We start from the raw sequence: 20,946 nt of genomic DNA on the forward strand, positions 1-20,946 counted from the left end.
GAGGTGTCCTCTTTCCGTCTTCCATCGCTGTGACTGCAGTATTCACTGCTGACTGCGGCAAAACGAGACGCAGCTCTACAATCGGAGCACATGGGGAGGGGTATAACTGTCCCTTTAAGAGAAGGCCAGCTGCAATATTGGGTGTACATAGCAATTACTTTTTGCATTGTGCATAGGATCCATAGCATTGCTGTCTGTGCATAGTACAGTCATCTACGTTGTGTTGTCTTGTTAGTAGTCATCAAAGCCCCTCATGACTTCTTCCCGACAAGCGCCCCCCGCAGACCCCAGTTTTAATGATTGCTGGCTGCATTGTCTTTCCAGGGGAGATGCCATGAACAAAGAGCAACGAAACTACGGCTGACAAGTAGACTGATCAGAGCCTGTCCACTTAGCAGAGTCACTGCGTGATTTAACAAAGCCGTCATCTTACTTCTAGCATGTCATGGGGGTGCCATCCCCGACATAGTAGCTGTCATACTCTGCCAGATACAGCACAGTATGGCTCATAGGGCATTGATCTGTGTCCCAGAAAGCTGTGTGACAAGCAAGAAGGATATGCACAGCAGCTTTCGGTTATACTTAGTATTTGAGTATAAGAAGCCTTAGAACCTGACTGGGGATTTCATAAGCCCGAACCTCCCCAGAAGGAGAAGTGACCCATCTGTAGATGGCTGTTTCAGGGTTGTTGCCCTTCATCAGTACAGAGCAAAATGATGGCTGACTTTACTGATGAGGGACAACAATCCTGAAACAGCCGCCTATAGATGGGTCACTTTTCCTTTGGGAGGGTTTTGGTTTGGCTTATCAAACGTGAAAGGAGAGCTAGCCAAAGGTGGGCCAGAGAGCTGATTTACATATCCTTCCTCCCAGTGAAGCCTGAGCGGCCTCCAAGTCACCACACATCTTTATAGCGCTCTCATTAACCCCTTTGGTCCCATGTATAGCAGGTATCGCGGTCTGATAGAGATTGACGCTCTGGATCACACATCTTGCTATGTAGCATTGTGAAACAAGGTGACGCCATCCTCTGGGTGCTCCCATATACAGCGCCAGTCACTTCTTTTATACGTTCCCCAATATATGCAATAAATCCATATTGGCCACATGGCAAAAAAAGGCTATCCCAGTGCATCCCACCCTAGCCAATGGAGGCCAGAGCACCTGGGTGTGTGGCTATGAGGCTATGTTTATTGCATGCACTGACTGCTCCTAGGATTTTCCAGTGATTGGATTGGCTGCTGGCTGGGAGTAGTATTTGTTGTTGTTTTTTCCCATTTATAGAGTAATTTACAGGGACAATGATTGAGTCCTCTCCCCGGACACAGACACTTATTCCGCTGTCGTACAGGGAGGTATAAAGGACGCTGAGTCGGGGACCAGACGCCACAGAGTGCGGCAGTCACGAAGCAGCAATCATTATGTGTGCCCCTTGTCTTTCTCTTGAAGGTACAGTAGCCATGGATCTACAGAACACAGAATGTCGGCCGATCAACAGCAGCAAGCTGACTCTTCCATCGGAGAACGGTTCCGGCACCAGGAGACCCAGCATCGCTCCAGTTCTAGAAATCGCAGACAGTAGTACAGTGTTACCCTGCGACCTGCTTAGTGACCAGTCAGAGGATGAAATGACTCAGTCTGATGATGAAGGTCTCCCCAACCTGGAGTACGTATGAGATCTGGCCGGACGTACATATGACCCTGCACACTCAGCTTGGCCGAGCACGCACGGGGAGAAGGCTGCAGCCATGATTTCTTCTTACCATACTATAATGTCACATATTCCGGTTATTTCTACACTCCTGCAGAATTCTTCTTTCCTCTCTGACTACAGGAACTTTCCCTTAGGGAGAGCTTATCCCCGCTGGAAGGCGCCCTGCCCCCCCTCCCCTTTTTTCTTATAGTGAATTTCCCGGTATTCACGTTGCATGTATATTTTATATAACATCACATTTGCATAGGAAGAAGCGCTCATGAATAATATTTAGCTTCTAAGGGAAATTCATGGGACACGCTATTACAATGCAGCACCGTATGGAGCTGGCAACACTCGAGTCTCGTGGTACAATACTGCCCCCTTGTGTACGAATGGGATAATGACATAATGTTAGAATTACACTCAATGTAAAAGCTCAATCCTTTCCTCTCTCGTAGGTACGTCAAAGGCTATCCCCCCAACTCCCCATACATCGGAAGTTCCCCGACTCTCTGCCATCTTCTACCTTCCAAAGCCGCTTTCTGCTGCCTCCGCCTGGACAAGGTGAACCCCGAATGTTACACCCCATACAGTATATCCTGAGATCATCAGTAACATCCAGTATAGCCCCCACAAGGGTTCAGGAGATATGGGAACGTTGGCAGGGTTCTCTCACTATAGAGCTAAAGATGATTGAGAATTATCTTCCCCTCCAACAATAGAGGCTCCATAGGGTGAAGAATAAAAATATAGTCAGCATCAAGCTATAGCTGCTCTACAGTGTGAGCACCCCACCAAACAAACATCACCCTCTATCTCAGCTTCCTGGCACTTTTTGAATATAAAAATAGTGAGCAATGAAAGATGGTGGAATGAATAGTAGTCACCCCTGGTCTGATTACAAGTAGTGCTGAGCCGATTTGTCAAAATGGTCGGGTTCTGCAACATTACACGGACGCTTGGCATTTCATTCCCAATGGCTGCAGAAGGTGGATGCTGCCCTAGGGAGTCCTGGAAAACATAGATACAGCCATAGGCCATAGGTTGCATCCATGTTTTCCTGGCAGCCTTAAGGTGGCATCTAACTTCTGCAGCCATTGGGAATCAAATGCAGAGTGTTCAGGTAATGTGTATGTAAAATAAGAAGCTGCAGCATACCCACTATGCCCGGTCCAGTGGGGGCGCTGTACTCCACCCTGATGCCGTTCTGAATCTACTGAGGCTGAAACGTGCGGCAAAAACACACAGGGCTGGAGCAGCGGGTGAGCAGGGTATGTACATAGCAGCCTGTACTCTGATTGTGGACAAGTAAGAATCCCCTTTAAGTAAGCATCCCACTCTATTATATGGGGCGCCGTTTGTTCACAGTGGATTTTGTAGAGCTACAAGGAGATTCGCCAAACCTAAATCTAATTCATCAGTTCATTTATGGTCCGTTTACATGGAGCGATAATTCGCCCAATCGATCGTTTATTGGTTTTAAAGCAACAATTTGATTTTTATAACGATCAGCGTGTAGACGAAGTAAAAAATCGTTTAAAAAATCGTTATTGAGATCGTTTTAGGATCACTTAAGCCCATCTTACACATAGGGTGAATCTGTGAAAGACTGTTTACATAAGCGAATTTTTAGCGAACGCCGAACTACGATTTGAGAACATGTAGAAAGGTCACAATGAACGATTTCTCGCTCATTCGCTGTGTTTACACGAGCCGTTTACGCGACTGTTATCGACAAAATGTAAATGACAATCATTCCTTGTAAACGCACCATTAGTCTTGGAAATGTTTTTCTACTCTCCAAGTGTTCGGATTCCCTGGAAAAGTCTAAAATAAGACCGGACAGTCTCCGGGGTACTAAAACTATTGGAAAGCGAAACAACCTTTTCAAAACTAAATGAATCGATGGCCGAATGAGAACCTGGTTTCTAGTGTTGGTTTTTGTTAAGCAGACAGCCAATGTGTAAAAACGAGTTGTCCATAAGTTGACAATCCCTTTAAATCCATATTGTTGAGTAAGTCTCTGCCTACAGACCTGGGAGGCTTCTCCTGTCATGGATTCAGCACTTTGAGAAGTTTCCTCCATGTTCCTGGGAACTTCTGTCATCACTTTTGCAGCAGCGGAGGATTATGAGATCCCCAGCGCTTGTCAGATTGTTTCCCGAAGAGTCAGGAATATTCCGCCTGATCAGGGATTTGTTTGTCCCCCGGGGGGATCTGCTGCTGACAGTCTTCTCGGCTAGATGTCATGAGACGTATGCTTCTCTCTCCACACAGGGCTGCAAACACAACAGTTTTGAAGATGCCAAAGCCTACGGCTTTAAGAACAAGCTTATCATTGTGTCCGCCGAGACGGCAGGGAACGGACTCTATAATTTCATCGTGCCTCTCAGAGCCTACTACAGATCCCGCAAGGAGCTCAACCCCATTGTTTTGCTGCTGGATAACCCGTACGTCATTCCTATAGGCTTATTCACCTCCGAGAGCCTGAAAAACTCCTGTATATGACAGCTCGAACAGTCTGCAACCTTCTGGTTATATTCAAAGTGGAAATTATATAAAATTAATCAGAATTGCAGTACCACAACTGGCCACATAGAGCGTTGTTGCAAACGTGCACATAATAAAAAAGGGGTTATCCAATATTTCTAAAACATAGATGCTTTCCTCCAAGAACAGCGCCACCCCTGTCCTCAGCTTGTATGTGGTATTACTACTCAGCTCCATTTATTTCTATGAGCTGCAATTCCACACCCAAACTGAGGACAGGGGTGGTGCTGTTTCTATATCTTTCTTTCTAAACCTGAATAACCCCTTTAAAGTTAACACTATACAGTATGTAAACCAGTAACTATCTTCTCACTCTTGTTTCTTTTCGGCAGGCCTGACAATCACTTCCTGGAGGCGATTTGCTGTTTTCCAATGGTCTACTTTATGGTCGGCACCATAGATAAGTAGGTTTGTTTAAAGGTTTCTTCTTGCTTTCGCTCTATAGTTTGGTGTAGAAGACAAAGTTTAGGTCACCCAATGTCATAACTTCCTTAGATTAAAGGGGTATTCTACTCAAACATTAACTTTTCATATATTGCTGCCCATGGTGAGACTAACAATTCCTTCCATACCTGTTATTATCTATTCAGTCTCCTTCCCCCAGTTCTGAGCTGCTGTTTTCTGCTGAAGACACAAAAATCTGTGTGTGAGCTTTTTCTTTTGTCTCCCCCTCCTCCCCCCTGCCTTCTGAGACAGATGATGTAAACTAGTCCCTGGCAGGCTGTATCTGCAACATTATAGCTATTTTGTAATGCCCGGAGGGTTAATCACAGTGAGCTCATCAGCAACTTGACCTCAGAATAACTTTTCAAGCATTACAAAGAAGCTACAATGTTGCAGATAAACCCTGCCAGGGACTTGTTTACACCATCTGTCTCAGAAGGGAGGGGGGAGGAGGGGGAGACAGAGAGAAAAGCTTACACACAGATTTTTGTGTTTTCAGCAGAAAGCAGCATCTCAGAACTGGAGGAAGGAGACTGAATAGATGATAACAAGTATGGAAGAAATTGTTAGTCTCACCATGGGCAGTAACATATCAAACGCTATTTTTGAGTGGAATACCCCTTTAAGGCGGTATGGGCCAGTGGTATCATGGGTGCTATGAACAGGCCTCAGCCTTACCATGGGCGCTTCCTATAAGTTACCCTGGAAGGATCCCTGTCCTCACTGTCGCCCTCTGCTGTCTGTAAAAAGAGGTGATGGCTACCGTTTCAAGTCATGTCTGTAACATTGCGCCATCTCTCCCTCAGCTTGGACAATCTGCTGCAATGCGGCATCATCTACGCCGACAACCTGGTGGTGGTGGACAAGGAGAGCACGATGAGCGCCGAGGAGGATTACATGGCGGATGCCAAGACCATCGTGAACGTGCAGACCATGTTCAGGTATGTGGCTTTATAAGCGGAGCGTCTCAGCTTTATATGGAGCCTCCGCACAGCGCTCGCACGGCACAGGCACAGCTTGACCTTTCTTATAATTAAAGTGCTAAATCATTTCCAGAAAATAAAAACCCACATTAGTGATTGAAAGTAGAAGGAGACGGATGAGGGGTGAGTGGGAGGCAGCGAAACATTATGTTCATAGCAAGGAGCGGCGGTGGCAGGCAGGTATGGGGAGGGAACAGTCACGTGGACTCCTATATGACAAGTCATAAAACAGCGGCCTGTGAGGGGGCGCTCTCTGGGGACCCCCCAACTGGTTGCAGCTGTTAAAGGAAAAAACAGGCCTATTTCTGAGGCAGCGCCACATCTGTGCACTAGTATAGGCTGGTCTTACAGTACAGCTCATAGCACTGCAATACTGGGGAGAAGGGCGGTGCTGTTTCTAGAAGACAGTAGCTGTGTGCTTGTAAGCCTGCAAAAAGACATTCAGGGGGGGATTTATCAAGAATGGCGTACCCCACTTCACTAATGGGGGAAATTTATCAATGATGGACCCCAGGGGCGCATCATTGATAAATCTCCCCCTTAGTGAAGTGGGGGCCACATTATAATTTTCCAGAATCTGCCAAGTATTCGTGTCCCATTTCTGTATGACTTCAAGTGGAACCAGCCCATGGCCGGCCAGGTGACAGAAATTATAGCAGACGTATAGGGCGGCGACTAGAGCAGACTTGGTAATGTGCAGTATTAAGATTTCACTTAAAGGGGAACTCCTGTGTTTTTTTCTTTGAAATAAACTGGTGTCAGAAAGTTGGATAGATTTGTAAATTACTTATGTTTAAAAATCTCAAGTCTTCCAGTACTTATCAGCTGCTGTATGTCCTGCAGGAAGTGGTGCATTTAGTCTGACACAGTGCTCTCTGCTGCCACCTCTGTCAATGTCAGGAACTGTCCAGAGCTGGAGAGGTTTTCTATGGGGATTTGCTGCTGCTCTGGACAGTTCCTGACATGGACAGAGGTGGCAGCAGAGAGCATTCTGTCAGACTGGAATTGAAAACACCACTTCCTGCAGGACATACAGCAGCTGATAAGTACTGGAAGACTGGAGATTTTTAAATAGAAATAAATAATAACTTACAAATTTACTGACACCAGTTCATTTGAAAGATATTTTGTCAGAGTACCCCTTTAATGGCACTGTATGTTGTGTTTTTCCTGTATGTATGCAGTATAGAGGCATATATTCCTTCTATGGCACTATAGTGTGTAGTTTCATAGTGACATGGGTGAGTAAAGGGGTTATCCAGCTAAAATTGAGGATAAACCATCAATGCTAGATCAGCCAGACTCCCACCAATCAGGTGTTTGTAGAAACCACAGTGCTCACCTGACTGGTCTGGAACTTCCTCTCCAGTGTTGGCTCCTGCTTGTATCTTCAGCGCCATATCGTTAGTAGTGGTGGTGCAGAGTACTGCAATGTTGCCTTGTTCATGAACTTTCACCTTCTCTACTATACATGCAATGCAGCTATGAGCAGCAGTAAAGGGGAACTCTGAAACCCATAAACGGTTACTCTACCAGGGTGCTGGGAGTCATATAGATAGGCCATTAGCTTTACAAAGCTGGATAGCCCCTTTAATACTTTATGACACTAACTGAGTACAGTATGGCGGCAGTATTATTGAGCACACATGTACGCAGGGGGCCTCCGTCTTCCACCATAGAATTACAGCACTTTGTCTCTTGTTCCAGACTATTCCCAAGCCTCAGCATCACCACCGAGCTGACGCACCCATCCAACATGCGCTTCATGCAGTTCAGAGCCAAAGACTGTTATTCCCTCGCTCTTTCTAAACTGGAAAAAGTAAGTAAAAAATACAGTTTCAGTGGTTTGGTGGAGTAGAGTTAAGGGGGTTGTTCACCAAAAAATTTCAAGTCTTTCAGTACCTATCAGCTGCTGTATGTCCTGAAGGAAGTGGTGTAGAGAGCAGGAAAGGTTTTCTATGAGGATTTGCTGCTGCTCTGGACAGTTTTTGACATTGAGCAAAAAGCTGCAATACGACACAAGTACAGGTGTAATGCGGACAGGTGTAATGCCGTATTTTCAGGAAAGCAGCCTTTATAATGTATAGAGATGCATGTAGTCATCTGACAATGCTCGTCCTCATTGTATCACTGTCTGTCTCCTCTACCTGTATCTGTGCAGAAAGAACGAGAAAACGGATCGAACCTGGCCTTCATGTTTCGCCTCCCGTTTGCAGCAGGCAGAGTGTTCAGCATCAGCATGTTGGACACCTTGTTGTATCAGGTCAGCAAATGCCACATTCACACATCTGGATATAGTTTTGAGGAGCGTCTTGTACAGAGTTAAGGAGATCATGGCCACAAGTCCTAAGATAAAAAATTTGTAATAATCAATATTTCCTCATAGTATACTGTATACAGAAACCTCACATGGTGATATATGTGTATACTGTACATATAGTCAAATAATAACTCTTGGAGACACCAAGTGGTAATCGGTGGTATTACAAATGCAGATGCCAATGCAGAATTGTTTCACTGGGAATTCATGTTTTTACTATAATGATGAGTCAGGAGAGGCCACTGACCCCTCTTTAAAGGGCGACCCAAAATTATCCTTAAAGGGAAAGTATCATCTAGATTTTTTTTATTTTTTTTTAACAATCATAACCAAACTTATTTTTTTTTATCAGTTTCTGTTTCCTGTTTTTTATTGTATTATGGGGGCAGCCATCCATTTTAACAGCATTTAGAGATATGCTTTAAAGCAATTTTGAAAGCTGTCTGGGCATGCTCTGTGACCTGTCCAGAGGTCATTCCACAGGGAGGGGGTGGCTGAGCTGTGAACATTACCTGGTGTTTCCTTTGTACACTGCTGTAAATAGTAGGTCATTTTCTGATGACATTCCCTTCAAATTAATATTCTTGCAATTTTTTTTCATGCCTTATAATGTAATATTAATAACTCTGGTATCTGAGGTGATATTTTTATAAGGAGTGATGTATGTTGCTTTTGTTCTCATTCAGTCCTTTGTGAAGGATTACATGATTACCATCACCAGGCTGCTCCTAGGACTGGACACTACCCCAGGATCTGGCTACCTATGTGCGGTGAGTGCAACTTTATATCACTCCATGTGCAGCTTCCACCTGGTGACCATTAGGAGCTGGAAAACTTCAGAAGTCCCTTAATCCAGAGTTGTTGCAGAACATTTCACTACACAGCAGACTATTACACAATCGTTGAGGTTGCAGCACCTGCTGCATTCCTTCAGTCTGCTCATCTGCCTGTGGCATCGCTCGGCACAGGTCAGCTTGCTATAACACCACCTCATTCTTCCTTAAATGTTTTACTGAAGATATATATGTGCATATTTCTATGACAAGGAGATAGTGATGTAGACTGTAGCGGCTGGACAGAGGTGATGACATCACTTAGGGGGTGTGGCTTAAGCTCAGAGACTAAATCCAGCCTCCTGAGACTGATCATTTCCTATTGTATAATATTCCGGTTTACTATTATGGTAACAGACTATATTTCATCACTACTCCCCTATTTTGTTTCACTTTTTACTCTAAAACTTTTAGATGAAGATCACAGAGGACGATCTGTGGATCAGGACATATGGGCGACTGTTTCAGAAACTCTGCTCGTCCAGTGCGGAGATTCCCATTGGCATCTACAGGACGCAGTCACACATGTTCTCCACATCTGAGGTAACTCGCCCTCCATCCCCATGTCACCGCTGTAGTCAGATTGCAGCTTTTCTCATGCTCTTTGCTAAACAACAATAAATAAAATGTAGTGTGTGAACACAGTCTTGTAGATCTCCACTTACGCTAGCTTACATACAACTGGAGCCCATTAAAAATTGTGATTTTCTGTCCTGAGCGAACGATTAACATTGTGTTTTGTCTTCTATTTTACAGCCGCATGACATCAGAACGCAGGTAGGTTGCTCCTCATCATTACATTTCTTCTGACTATTCTATGTGGCTATCATTTATATCTAATAATAGTAAACTAAGTTCTTACCGTGGGGGAAGGTATAATGGTACGTGTACAGGGGCTGTGATGGTGACACCGCCTATAATATACAGCAATGGCCACAACAAGAGAGAACTCTGATCTTGGTCTTTTAACCTCTTGAATGCTGCAGTCAATAGAAGCTGCAGCATGTAAGGAGTTTAACAAAGATGTAGAAGAGTTAACTATATTGCCAGACTGCGTCATCCTGAATTGGGTCTACAGCTCCATCAAGGTCCCCTGTGATTAGTGCAGGGAGGGAGAATAAGGACAGAGCATGTATTAGAAAAGGGTTAAAAAGCCTACGAATTTCTGCAGAGCCAACTGACCCCCTTTTAAATACTTAAACATGGATGGTGCTTGTTTCGCTACAATGTGCTGTATGGGCAAGGGGACATGACTTTTTTTTTTTTAATGAATGTTGTGAAACTGGATAAAGCCCTTCAGGTTAATCTGTCAGCTGTAATTTAGGTTTCAAACTGCTGACAATGTTAGATATCTGTTTGGGCCAGGTAAAACCTGGTACTGTGCATATATCTGTCTGTACTTCCAGAACATAGAAAAATGCTATTTTTTTATTTTTCTGCTGCAAAGTGTGAAAGTGACTTTCCCAGGCGTTCAGAACGTCTCCTCGCTCCCCCTCCCTACAATCAACATGTAATTTTACCTTGAGGCGGCCTGGAGTATCCAGAGTGTTGATTTTTACATTTTCAGTCCCAGATCTCCATCAATGTTGAAGACTGTGAAGACACAAAAGACACAAAGGAACATTGGATGGCAAAACCCAGTCACAGAAACTCCACATCCAGCGACCAGTCTGAACACCCGCTGCTGCGCAGGAAGAGTATGCAGTGGGCACGGAGGCTGAGCAGGAAGGGCAACAAGCAGGCCACCAAAACAGCAGAGTGGATCAGTCAACAGCGGCTGAACCTGTACAGGAGATCCGAGCGGCAGGAGCTGTCAGAACTTGTGAAAAACCGTATGAAACATCTGGGGCTGCCGACTACCGGTTACGGTAAGGCTTCTCTGCTCCAAAGCCAATGATCACATACATGTGAATGACCCTATTAACATTCCATGTCCAATATACAAGGAACCATGTTTCTCCGGGTCAATAAAACATGTGTTAGTCAGTACTAAAGATGAGCGAACCTTGAGCACACTTGATCCCTCCAAACCCAAGCGTGCAGAATTTGATTAGCAGTGGCTATAGCAGTTGAATATAGGCCTAGGGAGTCATGTTAAACATGGATATGGCCTATGGCTGTATCCATGTTTTCCCAGACTCCTTAGACCTGCTTCGAACTTCTGTAGCCACCTGTCTTTAAATGCTGCACGCTTGGATTTGGGCGGATCGAGCGCTCTCAAGGTTCGCACATCTCTAGTCAGTACCTTAAAATCTGCCATAAGCATAGTAGATGAAGGTGGCCCCGATGTGGAGCCCATAGTTCCTGTATGGTAAAATACTCTGTGCCATTACAATATTAGGACTAGACCCCAAAATTTTGCCTCTTCAGGGAACTAAGCTGTTGCACAGACTAACATTATAGAGGATGAGCAACCTGACTCATGAAGGATGCCCAGGGAAATGGGCTTGTGGCCAAGGACATACTCTAGGGGCATATTATAACTCTACCCTCGGTTAATCTTTAAAGGGGTTCTCTAGACCCCATCTGACACCCAGCGTGTACTGTGTCTTATTCCAGTCAATGGGATTCGGGACCAGTGCAAGATACAGGTGTCACAGTAACCTGACCACACAGGTCTGTCCACAGCCAGATCAGGCAGGAGACGATGCCTGGACAGCCCCTCTAAATTAGAGATCAACCAGAAAAGTGTCTACTATAAGACGCAAAACTATCTGCACCCGGGAAAGTACCAAACCCCTTCTAAGCCCAGTGAAGCCTATAGGGGTCTGATTCAAGTGTGGAATTATAAAGGGCCTGAGGTCACGGACCACCAATATCATATCCATGAGGTGTACAGTATCCGCTCCACACAACTGTACTTGAATCATGGTGGGGGGATCCTGGCAGTTTTTTTGTAGGATTTAAAGGGTTATCCAAGATTTAGAAAACCATAGCTTCCTTCTTCCAAAGACAGCACCACCGCTGTCCTCAAGTTGTATGTGGAATTAAAACTCAGCTTCACTTCAGTGGAACAGATGAGCAATATCACAAAGAAGTGCTGTTTCTGGAATAAAGCGGCCATGTTTTTATCCTGGACAACCCGTTAAAAACAAAACAAAACACAAGGTTAGTATTTATGCTAATCTGTTTATTCTTCAGCTGGGAAATGAATGAGGGGAGGAGCTTAGCAAGTGGGTGGTGCTAACCATCTGTGTCCTCCTACGATGGGGGGAGGCTCCTGCTGCAGCCACTTGTCTTCATATCTTTGAGGCTGTGTTCTCACATTTATAGTTTTGTTGTGTTTCTATGTTAACATAATTAGAGCCTAATTGATTATGTGGACTCTGCGCCTTTGTCTACATTTTCTGACTGGTCTTTGCCTTGTGGTCAGCATTACCGGGCTTTATCATGTGGTCACCATTACCAGACTTCATCTCTGGTGGTTTTATTGTCATACATGATCTAATGAAGCCTGGTAATGCGAATCACACAATGAAGCCTGGTAATGCTGATCACATGATGAAGCCTGGCAGTGCCAATCACATGATGAAGCCTGGTAATGCTGATCACATGATGAAGCCTGGCAGTGCCAATCACATGATGAAGCCTGGTAATGCTGATCACATGATGAAGCCTGGTAATGCTGATCACATGATGAAGCCCGGCAGTGCCAATCACATGATGAAGCCCAGTAATGCAGATCACATGGCAAAGCCCGGACAGGTAATTAAGACAAAACTGGAAAGATCATATAAACAATTAGGCTCTAATTATGTAACCAAAGAAACGTAACAAAACTGTAAAGGTGGGAAGACAACAGGTTAGATTTTCCATACTGGTCTTTGTGATAAAGTAAATCAGCTGACCTCTGAGGGGCTGTCCTACACCAGTCCGTACTTACACATGTACCTCTATACCCACATACTGATGCATCATTGTAGTAAGGAGGAAGGATTAGGAGAGAGATGCTGTTGTGGAAGAGGTGTGGCGTTCCTTTAATCTGTAACTTTTTTTCCTTTTCTGGATCTGGAGGCGGCCATTTTGCAGACTGTACCTTGTCTATTGTAACTAATGACATCAAGTGATATTGGTGAGGTCACTAGTCAGCAATCCCAGTATAAGATATTTTGTTCTACAGAATGGCCGCCCCCGATCATCTTTGCTGCTGATTGAGTCGCTTGCTGACCTCTTTCTCTCTTCTCTTTTGTTCATGTCTGTGCCCTTCTCTTCTGTATGTTTTCTGTAGAGGATGTAGCAAATTTAACTGCCAGTGATGTGATGAATCGGGTAAACCTTGGATATTTGCAAGGTAATTCTCCTCCTTGGGAGTCAAGCTTGACTCAGCACACAATGTGATGATGAACATGCCAACTGGCTTTCAGGACGCTCTGCACGGCCTATTTATTATGTATGATAGATAGTGACATTACGTCTAATGCACGTACACACCAGGGGAGGGCGCTAGGGAAGTCTCTTATGTCTAGCTTAATACAAGGACCCTACAATAACCCTTTAGGAGGCTGATAGATGTGGTTCCCACCTATGAGCATGGCAGCCGTTGGCAACCACATGCAGGCAGGGACTAAACAGAACAGCGGCCAGGACTACTGGGTTAAAAAAAAAATATATATATATATATATATATATATATATATATATAATAATTATTCATTCTCCTGTCCGATCCCTGTTGCTCCTACTCGCCACCATTTCTTGGTTCTGTCTCGAAAATGTATGGACATGCCCTTTCAGCTAGTCACTGAATGGGGTGGGGCATCGCTGGGGCCGGTGACTGGTTGGGTGGATATTTTCAGTTTGTCAAGACAAGACCAGGAATTGGGAACCTAGTGAGAGTCGGGACACCAGCAGTGATAGATTATGTCCGTATGAACATACCCAAGTGGTTGTCTATGTATCTTTTGATGAAAAAAAAAAGAAAATTGCACAGGTTCGGCAACTTCTCTCAGCATTTGACTCCTGGCAGATGAAGAAGTTGGATGCAGCCCTAATGTTGCCAGGAAAACATGGATACAGGCATAGTCTACAAGCCGTATCCATGTTTTCAAGACTCAATAGGACTGCATCCAACTTTTGCAGCCCTCAGGAGTCAAATGCTGAGAGAAGTTGCTGAACCTAAACAGATTCCTCAAGTCCACTCATCACTAATGACAATTTCTGCATCACAATCCACCTTATTAGATAGTGAAAGCCACCTGCCGCCTATTATATTACTATAGTAATAGTGCTACCCCATTATATATCAGCAGTATGCCTTAGACTCGATCTTACCAGAAGCCGAGCCATTGGACAGAACATGCACAAGATGAATAATGAAGCAATGTAGTAACACCCAAGTACAGAAATGGGTTTTGTTGGCACCATAGGAACATTCTAGGTAACACTGATACCCAGTGGTACGGCTAGAACAGGGCCACAGGGGTCAACGCAGGAGACAGGAGGTTTAATATAAAAAATCAGTTTAGTTTGGAGCCAAGAGCTGTCCGAAAGTTGGCATTTTCCACCATTGATGTGCTCACTTATCCAAAACAAAAAGCCCCGAGCATTGTTTCATGGAAGTTCCCACAGTAACTATGTATATTGCCAGATTCTTTCATTATATATAAGAAAAAACTAACCAAAAAATCTGTAAAAACACCTCCATTACTGGTGTTGAGTCTGACATACGTTGGTTCACCCGACAATGATATTGCTATGTGATCTCGTCACGTGAGACGAGAACCCGCTAAATGTTCTTACTACTTGGCAATATACGGCGTGGGATCGATAGGCTTTGACTCACTGCATGAATTCACAATGAAAAAAAAAGCTTCTTCCATGGAGCAGAACTGTCTGCAATGCCCAACAGGCCTTACTCCAACTACCTGCAAACCATACCTACCATCACCCCAACTAACCATCCCATACCGACAGGCACCGACCATCCACCAGCTCATACCACGTGCTGCCATGCCCTCCACAACCGCCAGCGTCTCACTCCATACTAACCAGCTTTGTCCTCAATGTCTTTAACCCCTACAGCACTGACTATCTGCCATTCATTCCATACTAACAGGCACGTCTCACCCGATCACAACCCCGTGTCTCTGGCTACAATAATGGTGCTTGAAATATTTACTGCGATACAAAATGTTACCCCAGAGACAAGAGATCCATCCGTATACCTGTATGATGACCCCAGAGTGTAATAGATCCATCCATATACTTGTATGATGACCCCAGGGTATAAGGATCCATCTGTACACCTTTATGATGACCCCAGAGTATAAGAGATCCATCCATATACCTGTATGAAGACCCCAGAGAGTAAGAGATCCATCCATTAGCCTGTATGATGACCCCCAGAGAGTAAGAGATCTATTCGTACACCTGTATGATGACCCCGGGGTGTAAGAGATCCATCCATATACCTGTATGATGACCCCAGGGTGTAAGAGATCCATCCGTATACCTGTATGGTGACCGCAGAGAGTAAGAGATCCATCCGTATACCTGTATGGTGACCGCAGAGAGTAAGAGATCTATCCGTATACCTGTATGGTGACCGCAGAGAGTAAGAGATCTATCCGTATACCTGTATGGTGACCGCAGAGAGTAAGAGATCTATCCGTATACCTGTATGGTGACCGCAGAGAGTAAGAGATCTATCCGTGTACCTCTAAGATGACCTCAGAGTGTAAGATCCATCCCTACACCTGTATGATGACCCCAAAGAGAACCATCTGTACACCTATATGATGACCCGGGAGTGTAAGAGATCCATCCGTATACCTGTATGATAACTCCAGCTGTGACTTTCCATCCTTCTCTTCCTTTCACAGGCGTCATGGTGTCTGCGGGTCCATCATTCTGTTATCTAGAAGTAGGAAATGTTGATGATGTGACAATTAGACAGCTCTATTTTATTATAGATGCAGCAGAGCTCACTTTGTCCTGTAACTAAGAAGAGAAGGTTACTGCAAAGTTATTTCAGGCTCAATATTCTGGTTGCTTCCTTTATATATTTCAGATCTGCACTCTGAAAAAGTGACACCTCTTGCTTGCCTCGCTCCAAGAGAACATCTGATTTTCCCTGAGGATGCTGCGGCCATTTAAAGGGAACCTGTTAACGATTTCATGCTGCCCAAACCACAGGCAGCATGAAACCGAGACAGGGATCACAACTAACCTGTTTCTCCAGAAATAGCTTGATTTTCAGGGTTTTTAAAGTATCGAAAGAAAAGAGCTAATTTATGGAGTAAATATGAAAAATAATGTAAGACCCTGTCTTATTTTCGGAGAGAGTGATGAGCAAACTTCTAAAAACTGTAGCCAAACCCAGCAGCTTGGCCATTGATTCTCTTAAGGACAGGACATCAATAATGTAGTCCCAGATAACCCCTTAAACCTGGGCTTTTTCTATCATGATCTATACACAGCTGCTCCACAGTTCAGGTGCTTTTTTATTTCTTCTACCCGCGCCCCTCCAAAGACCGAAGCTTAGATGGCCAACTGGACCAGTCACCATTGCTTTATTCTCAACAGCAGAGCCGCAGGTTCATGGCCGGCAGACAACTGAGCAGTAGTGACCAACCAGCCCACCTATAGACCAATGAGTTGACAGTCTAGACTCTCATTGACGCATGAGGTCCCAAATCTAACAGGAGCGATAGCTGGGGTATAGTCTGTGGAGCTGTGGCTGGTGCTTATAATGACTGATCTGATGATCTATTATATTATACGTTTTTCTTCTGCTGTTATAAGATAGTAGGGCTGTGTTAGCTCTGGGGGAGCGGTGACAGTCGGTGAGGTCAGGCCCGGGGTATGTTGGGACTTGCAGTAATCGGCCTGATACTTTTCATGCTCACTGAACCCTTTCCACATACTCCGTTTCTTGGCTGTATGTTACGCTTCATTGTCTGTGTGTGGTTTGTGATCAGACAGTGGGAAGTCCGCCATTAATCTTCCCTCCATACAAGCTGCTGCCGGAGATGAATCTAACAACTCTTACCTTACAGCGCTATGAATGTTAGCTCAGGTTTTCTATTGCTTTTCTTTCCTCCAGCTTGTTCGTTTCCCTTGCCTCTTCTTTCCTAACACTTCTCTATAGATATAAGATCATAGTAATGTGTATATATGGAGCCCGACCCATCAAGGGGTTTCTATCCTGGACACTGAGGGGAATAATCCATTGTAGTATACAGTATAAGAAAAGGGAGGAGATTCTCACAGATTGCACCCATGTGTTGTGGACAGTCTGATCCCTACTGTGGATTTTCCCCATTGCTTTCAACAGAAAACGTAAGATCTACAAGTAATGTAATGTGGGGATCCGGCTGCAGAGAACCTGAAGATCCGCAGCACCATCCCCGAGAATTTTGAGACCATTGTTGTTAATTTTCCATGAAATTAGTTTGGGAGTTATGTGTTTGTGAGTTCTGTGTGTCCTCTTTGGGCTTCTCTATGGAGCTCACAGACCTTAGGACATTTCCATGGCAACCAAAACTTCCATCGACAGCTGCATCTGTACACGGAAGTTCAGGAGCTTGGACCATGACGGGTACGATTAAAATGAATAGAGCAGAGTCTGAGGTCATACACGTCTCCGGGACTTAGATTGGCCCTGAAGCCATGTATAGCCTCAAAGGGAGACAAGCAGAGCTGATTCAGCTTAGCATCACTGCATCCCAGCATGGCGGCCCTCCTGCTCCAAACCAGGAAGTGAGCGGAGACGCAGCGGTGCAAATCTGAATTATCGGCAGTTGGGAATAACCCATTAATATGTCCTTACAAGAAGAGGAGCCTTGTAAAATCTCAATACTGTCACTGATGTTACCTAGACTAAGGTGAATGACTTGGACCTTGCACTAGGTTACACCACCTGACTTCCATCTTGTTTTTCATGTTAATTCTGCCAAAAACAAAAGAAGATCCAGGGACTGCTGTGGTTCAGGTTCATGGTGTCCAGATTCAAGGCCCATTACTTGTGTGATACACAACACTACCCCCCTGGCTGTAGTAGAAAGTGGAGGGACGAAAACCAAAGATACTATATCCATCTTTCTTTACTTTTAACAGACGAGATGAATGATCACCAGAACACGTTGTCCTACGTCCTCATAAACCCCCCACCAGACACACGACTGGAGCTCAATGACATTGTGTAAGTACAATATGCATACAGTATTGCTAAAGCTTTGGCTGCTCAGGCATGATGGGAATTGTAGTTTGGCATCAGCTGGGGGACCGCGGGGTTTACAATAATAATATATTTATTTGTATAGCGCCAACAGATTCCGCATTGTGCCGATTCCTCTTTCCCGGCCTTGCTACCTGGATAAATAATTTTTGTAAATTATATATATATTTAAAACATCCCTTTCCCCCTTCAGATATCTCATCAGATCGGACCCTTTAGCTCACGTCGCCAATGACTCCCAAAGCCAAAAAAGCAGCAATAGTTACAAGGCCGAACAAACGGGAAATCCAGAGACAAGAGACGAGACGCAGCTATGAGAAGAAGCCTGACTCATGGACAGAACACAACTCTCTGCCGTATTGTACATATCAGCGGCCGGGCCATGAGTCACTAGTCAGCCGGACTTTATCAGAGACTTCGAGGACTCCCAATGGTCTTCACTGCCAACGACAGACATTGACCCCCTTCCCTGCGGAGATTGGCGCAGTCACGTCATGCGGCATGGATTCATGGGAACTTTTAACAACAAAAACTTTTTTGTACCATTTCAGTAATGTTAAACCATTGGGTTTATGGTCTGTACCGATCCCATGTCACAGCACGATTACAAACTTATTTGTTTTCTCCAAAACTTTTGCAAAAACAAAAAAAAAAGGTTCTGAACCCAACACCACCATGTATTCTGCACCAAATGCACTAGACAATGTCGTATCACAGCTGGGTCGCTGGGACCCCCATATCTCCCTGACCCATGTTCATGGTATATTCTCAGATGAAAAAGTTGACTATTGTCCAGATATATCAATGTCTGATGTCCGCCTATGTATCAGACCAGTAACATATGTACAGTGTTGCTTCACCACCGCTAGTATATTTAGCTCGAGAGGAAGGGTATATATAGATGAGTTACTATAGGTAATGTCCATAGTAACTTATTTGCATAGACTCCACCCTCTTCCTTAATAGCCACACCCCTTATATTAATACTCCTTATGTTGGCTATGAGACTTTGCAGGGTTCTGCCCATATGTATCCCATGAGAAGAGCTTTTACTATGGTGCTATGTGCCTTATTCCCGCCAAACACTTGGAGAAACGTATTGATATGTGCCAATTTTTTTTTCTCTTTATATGAACAGATTTTTCATCCATCCTGTACAATCTTACAATGTCTATAAGCACAGAATTCAGGAAGACAAGTGGAGGTGTGTACCGTGAATGTGACGGTGGCTTATCCTTCTATCTTTCTATATTTGTATAGGGAGGTATCATGTACTGTACATATCATATACACAGCATGGTGGCCAGTGTGTGATATCCGCCATTATCAGTATTATTACCCAAGTATGTGATGAGCAGAAAACAATGGCTTTTCTATGTAAATTTACTTTCCAACATATCTATAATAATAGTAAATGTAGGGGCTTTACAAATCATCCTGATAAGAATGTTCCTATGACTTGTGTGTCTACAGCTCCTATGGAGATGAGATCCTATAGGGGAGACACGCTGATCTGTATCCATAACATGATTTGCAGGGCTGCTTCCTTTTAGATGCATTGTGGTAATAAGGAAAATTATTAGTTGTGAAGATGAAAACTTTCTCTTCCCGTTCCTGCACTCAGACGGCAGCCGCTATATCAGCAGGGTAAGTATGCTTCTTCAGGCTATCACTCTACCCCCAGTGCCTTATATCCCGGCCATAGACTCCTCACCCGGAAAACAAAAATTCTATTGAAATATTAAATTTGCAGCTGTGCAAATCTGAAAGTGGACAACATCTACCGCCACACGTAGTAATGTTACAGAACAGAATCAAACTGACTGCATCTAATAAGATGGCTGCTACCAGTCTGGGGTTTGCTGGTGATGAAACCTGCAGTATATTCAGCCATCTAATAAATCAACATATAACGGTAAATAAAGTTATTCTATTACCATAATGTGCACTTTCATACTTCTTCTAAAGCAAACTGTCAGCTCTGTTTTCTCCATTGCCCCGTTTCCTATCTAGTGTACATCCCGTTCCTGCTGTACACTCTAGCTAGGAATTCCACCAGCTCTATCTCCCTTACCCTACACTGTAATGACTAAAACTACGCCCACAGGAGCCTCCCCCATAGTGGGAGTAAAATAGAGTTGGCTCAGTATCGGAAACCTCTTACAGGATGTTCACTAGACAGGAAGTGGGGCAATAAAAACAGCACAGCAGGCAGTTAGCAAAAGGAAAGCATGAAAGAGCACAGAAATCTAGTAAAATAACTTTATCAGTATATGTTGATGACTTGTTTGTGTGCATAAATACAATAATCTACACTTAGTTGGTGCTACAAATCCCCTGTATAGCAATAGGGCTATATGATACAACTGTATCTGCCTCCTCTAGAGGAAGCTTACTGCATACAGATTAGAGATCAGCAAATTTACAGTAATAACAAAGCAAATCGCTCTGATAGCTCGGCAATCGGCTTATCAGCCTGCAGCCTTTTAACTCAGTGCCTCTGGAATGCAACTCCCCATGTGTTGGGAAAAGCTGGATCCAGTCCTGGAAAACTGGGAGAACTGGATCCAGCTTTTCCCGGCACCCAGCAGTTAGTTAAAAGACAGCCGGCTGATAATCCCATTGCCGAAATGATGAAGCAATTCGCTTTGTTATTACTGTAAATTTGCTCTAATACAGATGTGTGACAGTATTTAATGAGAGCTGTAAGCTGGAGACAGCTGACTCTATGGCTACTAATATTCTAGGATCATAAACCTGGACTCATGGCCTCACCTTCTGTCTTTCATATCAAACGCCTTATCCAAAGGAAACATCCTTAAAAAGTATCAATGTATGTGGCTGAGCTCATATCATTAGAAGTCTCATGCTCAAAAGTGCTTAAAGGGGTTGTCCAGAGAGGACAGGAACAGGAGGAAGTTTTCTATAACTTTTGAGAACTT

The 20,946-nt window shown here is 44.2% G+C and overlaps 1 protein-coding gene and 1 long non-coding RNA gene across 5 annotated transcripts in view; one reads left to right on the plus strand and one right to left on the minus strand.

Annotated features, from left to right (window-relative positions):
* The window catches only part of KCNT1 (potassium sodium-activated channel subfamily T member 1), a 164,375-nt gene extending 143,861 nt beyond the window's left edge, over window positions 1–20,514 (plus strand). For 2 of the 4 annotated variants that reach the window (XM_069985980.1, XM_069985982.1), the window contains 13 exons: window positions 1,450–1,666; window positions 2,155–2,260; window positions 3,974–4,146; window positions 4,579–4,650; window positions 5,497–5,631; window positions 7,381–7,492; window positions 7,835–7,936; window positions 8,680–8,763; window positions 9,241–9,369; window positions 9,583–9,603; window positions 10,394–10,694; window positions 17,884–17,968; window positions 18,198–20,514. In XM_069985980.1, the coding sequence (XP_069842081.1) occupies window positions 1,450–1,666; window positions 2,155–2,260; window positions 3,974–4,146; window positions 4,579–4,650; window positions 5,497–5,631; window positions 7,381–7,492; window positions 7,835–7,936; window positions 8,680–8,763; window positions 9,241–9,369; window positions 9,583–9,603; window positions 10,394–10,694; window positions 17,884–17,968; window positions 18,198–18,321 (1,661 nt within the window). In that variant the 3' untranslated portion in view covers window positions 18,322–20,514. Of the gene's footprint in view, window positions 1–1,449; window positions 1,667–2,154; window positions 2,261–3,973; window positions 4,147–4,578; window positions 4,651–5,496; window positions 5,632–7,380; window positions 7,493–7,834; window positions 7,937–8,679; window positions 8,764–9,240; window positions 9,370–9,582; window positions 9,604–10,393; window positions 10,695–13,054; window positions 13,118–17,883; window positions 17,969–18,197 lie in introns of all 4 variants that reach the window. The other 2 variants (XM_069985983.1, XM_069985981.1) reach the window with 2 other exon arrangements.
* Window positions 7,965–15,684, minus strand: LOC138802552 (uncharacterized). Its single transcript, XR_011364777.1, has 3 exons — window positions 15,598–15,684; window positions 10,347–10,419; window positions 7,965–8,019 (listed from the first exon to the last, which is right to left on the minus strand). It is a non-coding gene; the product is annotated as an uncharacterized lncRNA (long non-coding RNA).
* Window positions 20,515–20,946: the final 432 nt, after the last annotated feature.

Source organism: Dendropsophus ebraccatus, chromosome 10 (genome assembly GCF_027789765.1).
Source record: "Dendropsophus ebraccatus isolate aDenEbr1 chromosome 10, aDenEbr1.pat, whole genome shotgun sequence".
In the NCBI taxonomy this organism is placed as follows: domain Eukaryota; kingdom Metazoa; phylum Chordata; class Amphibia; order Anura; family Hylidae; genus Dendropsophus; species Dendropsophus ebraccatus.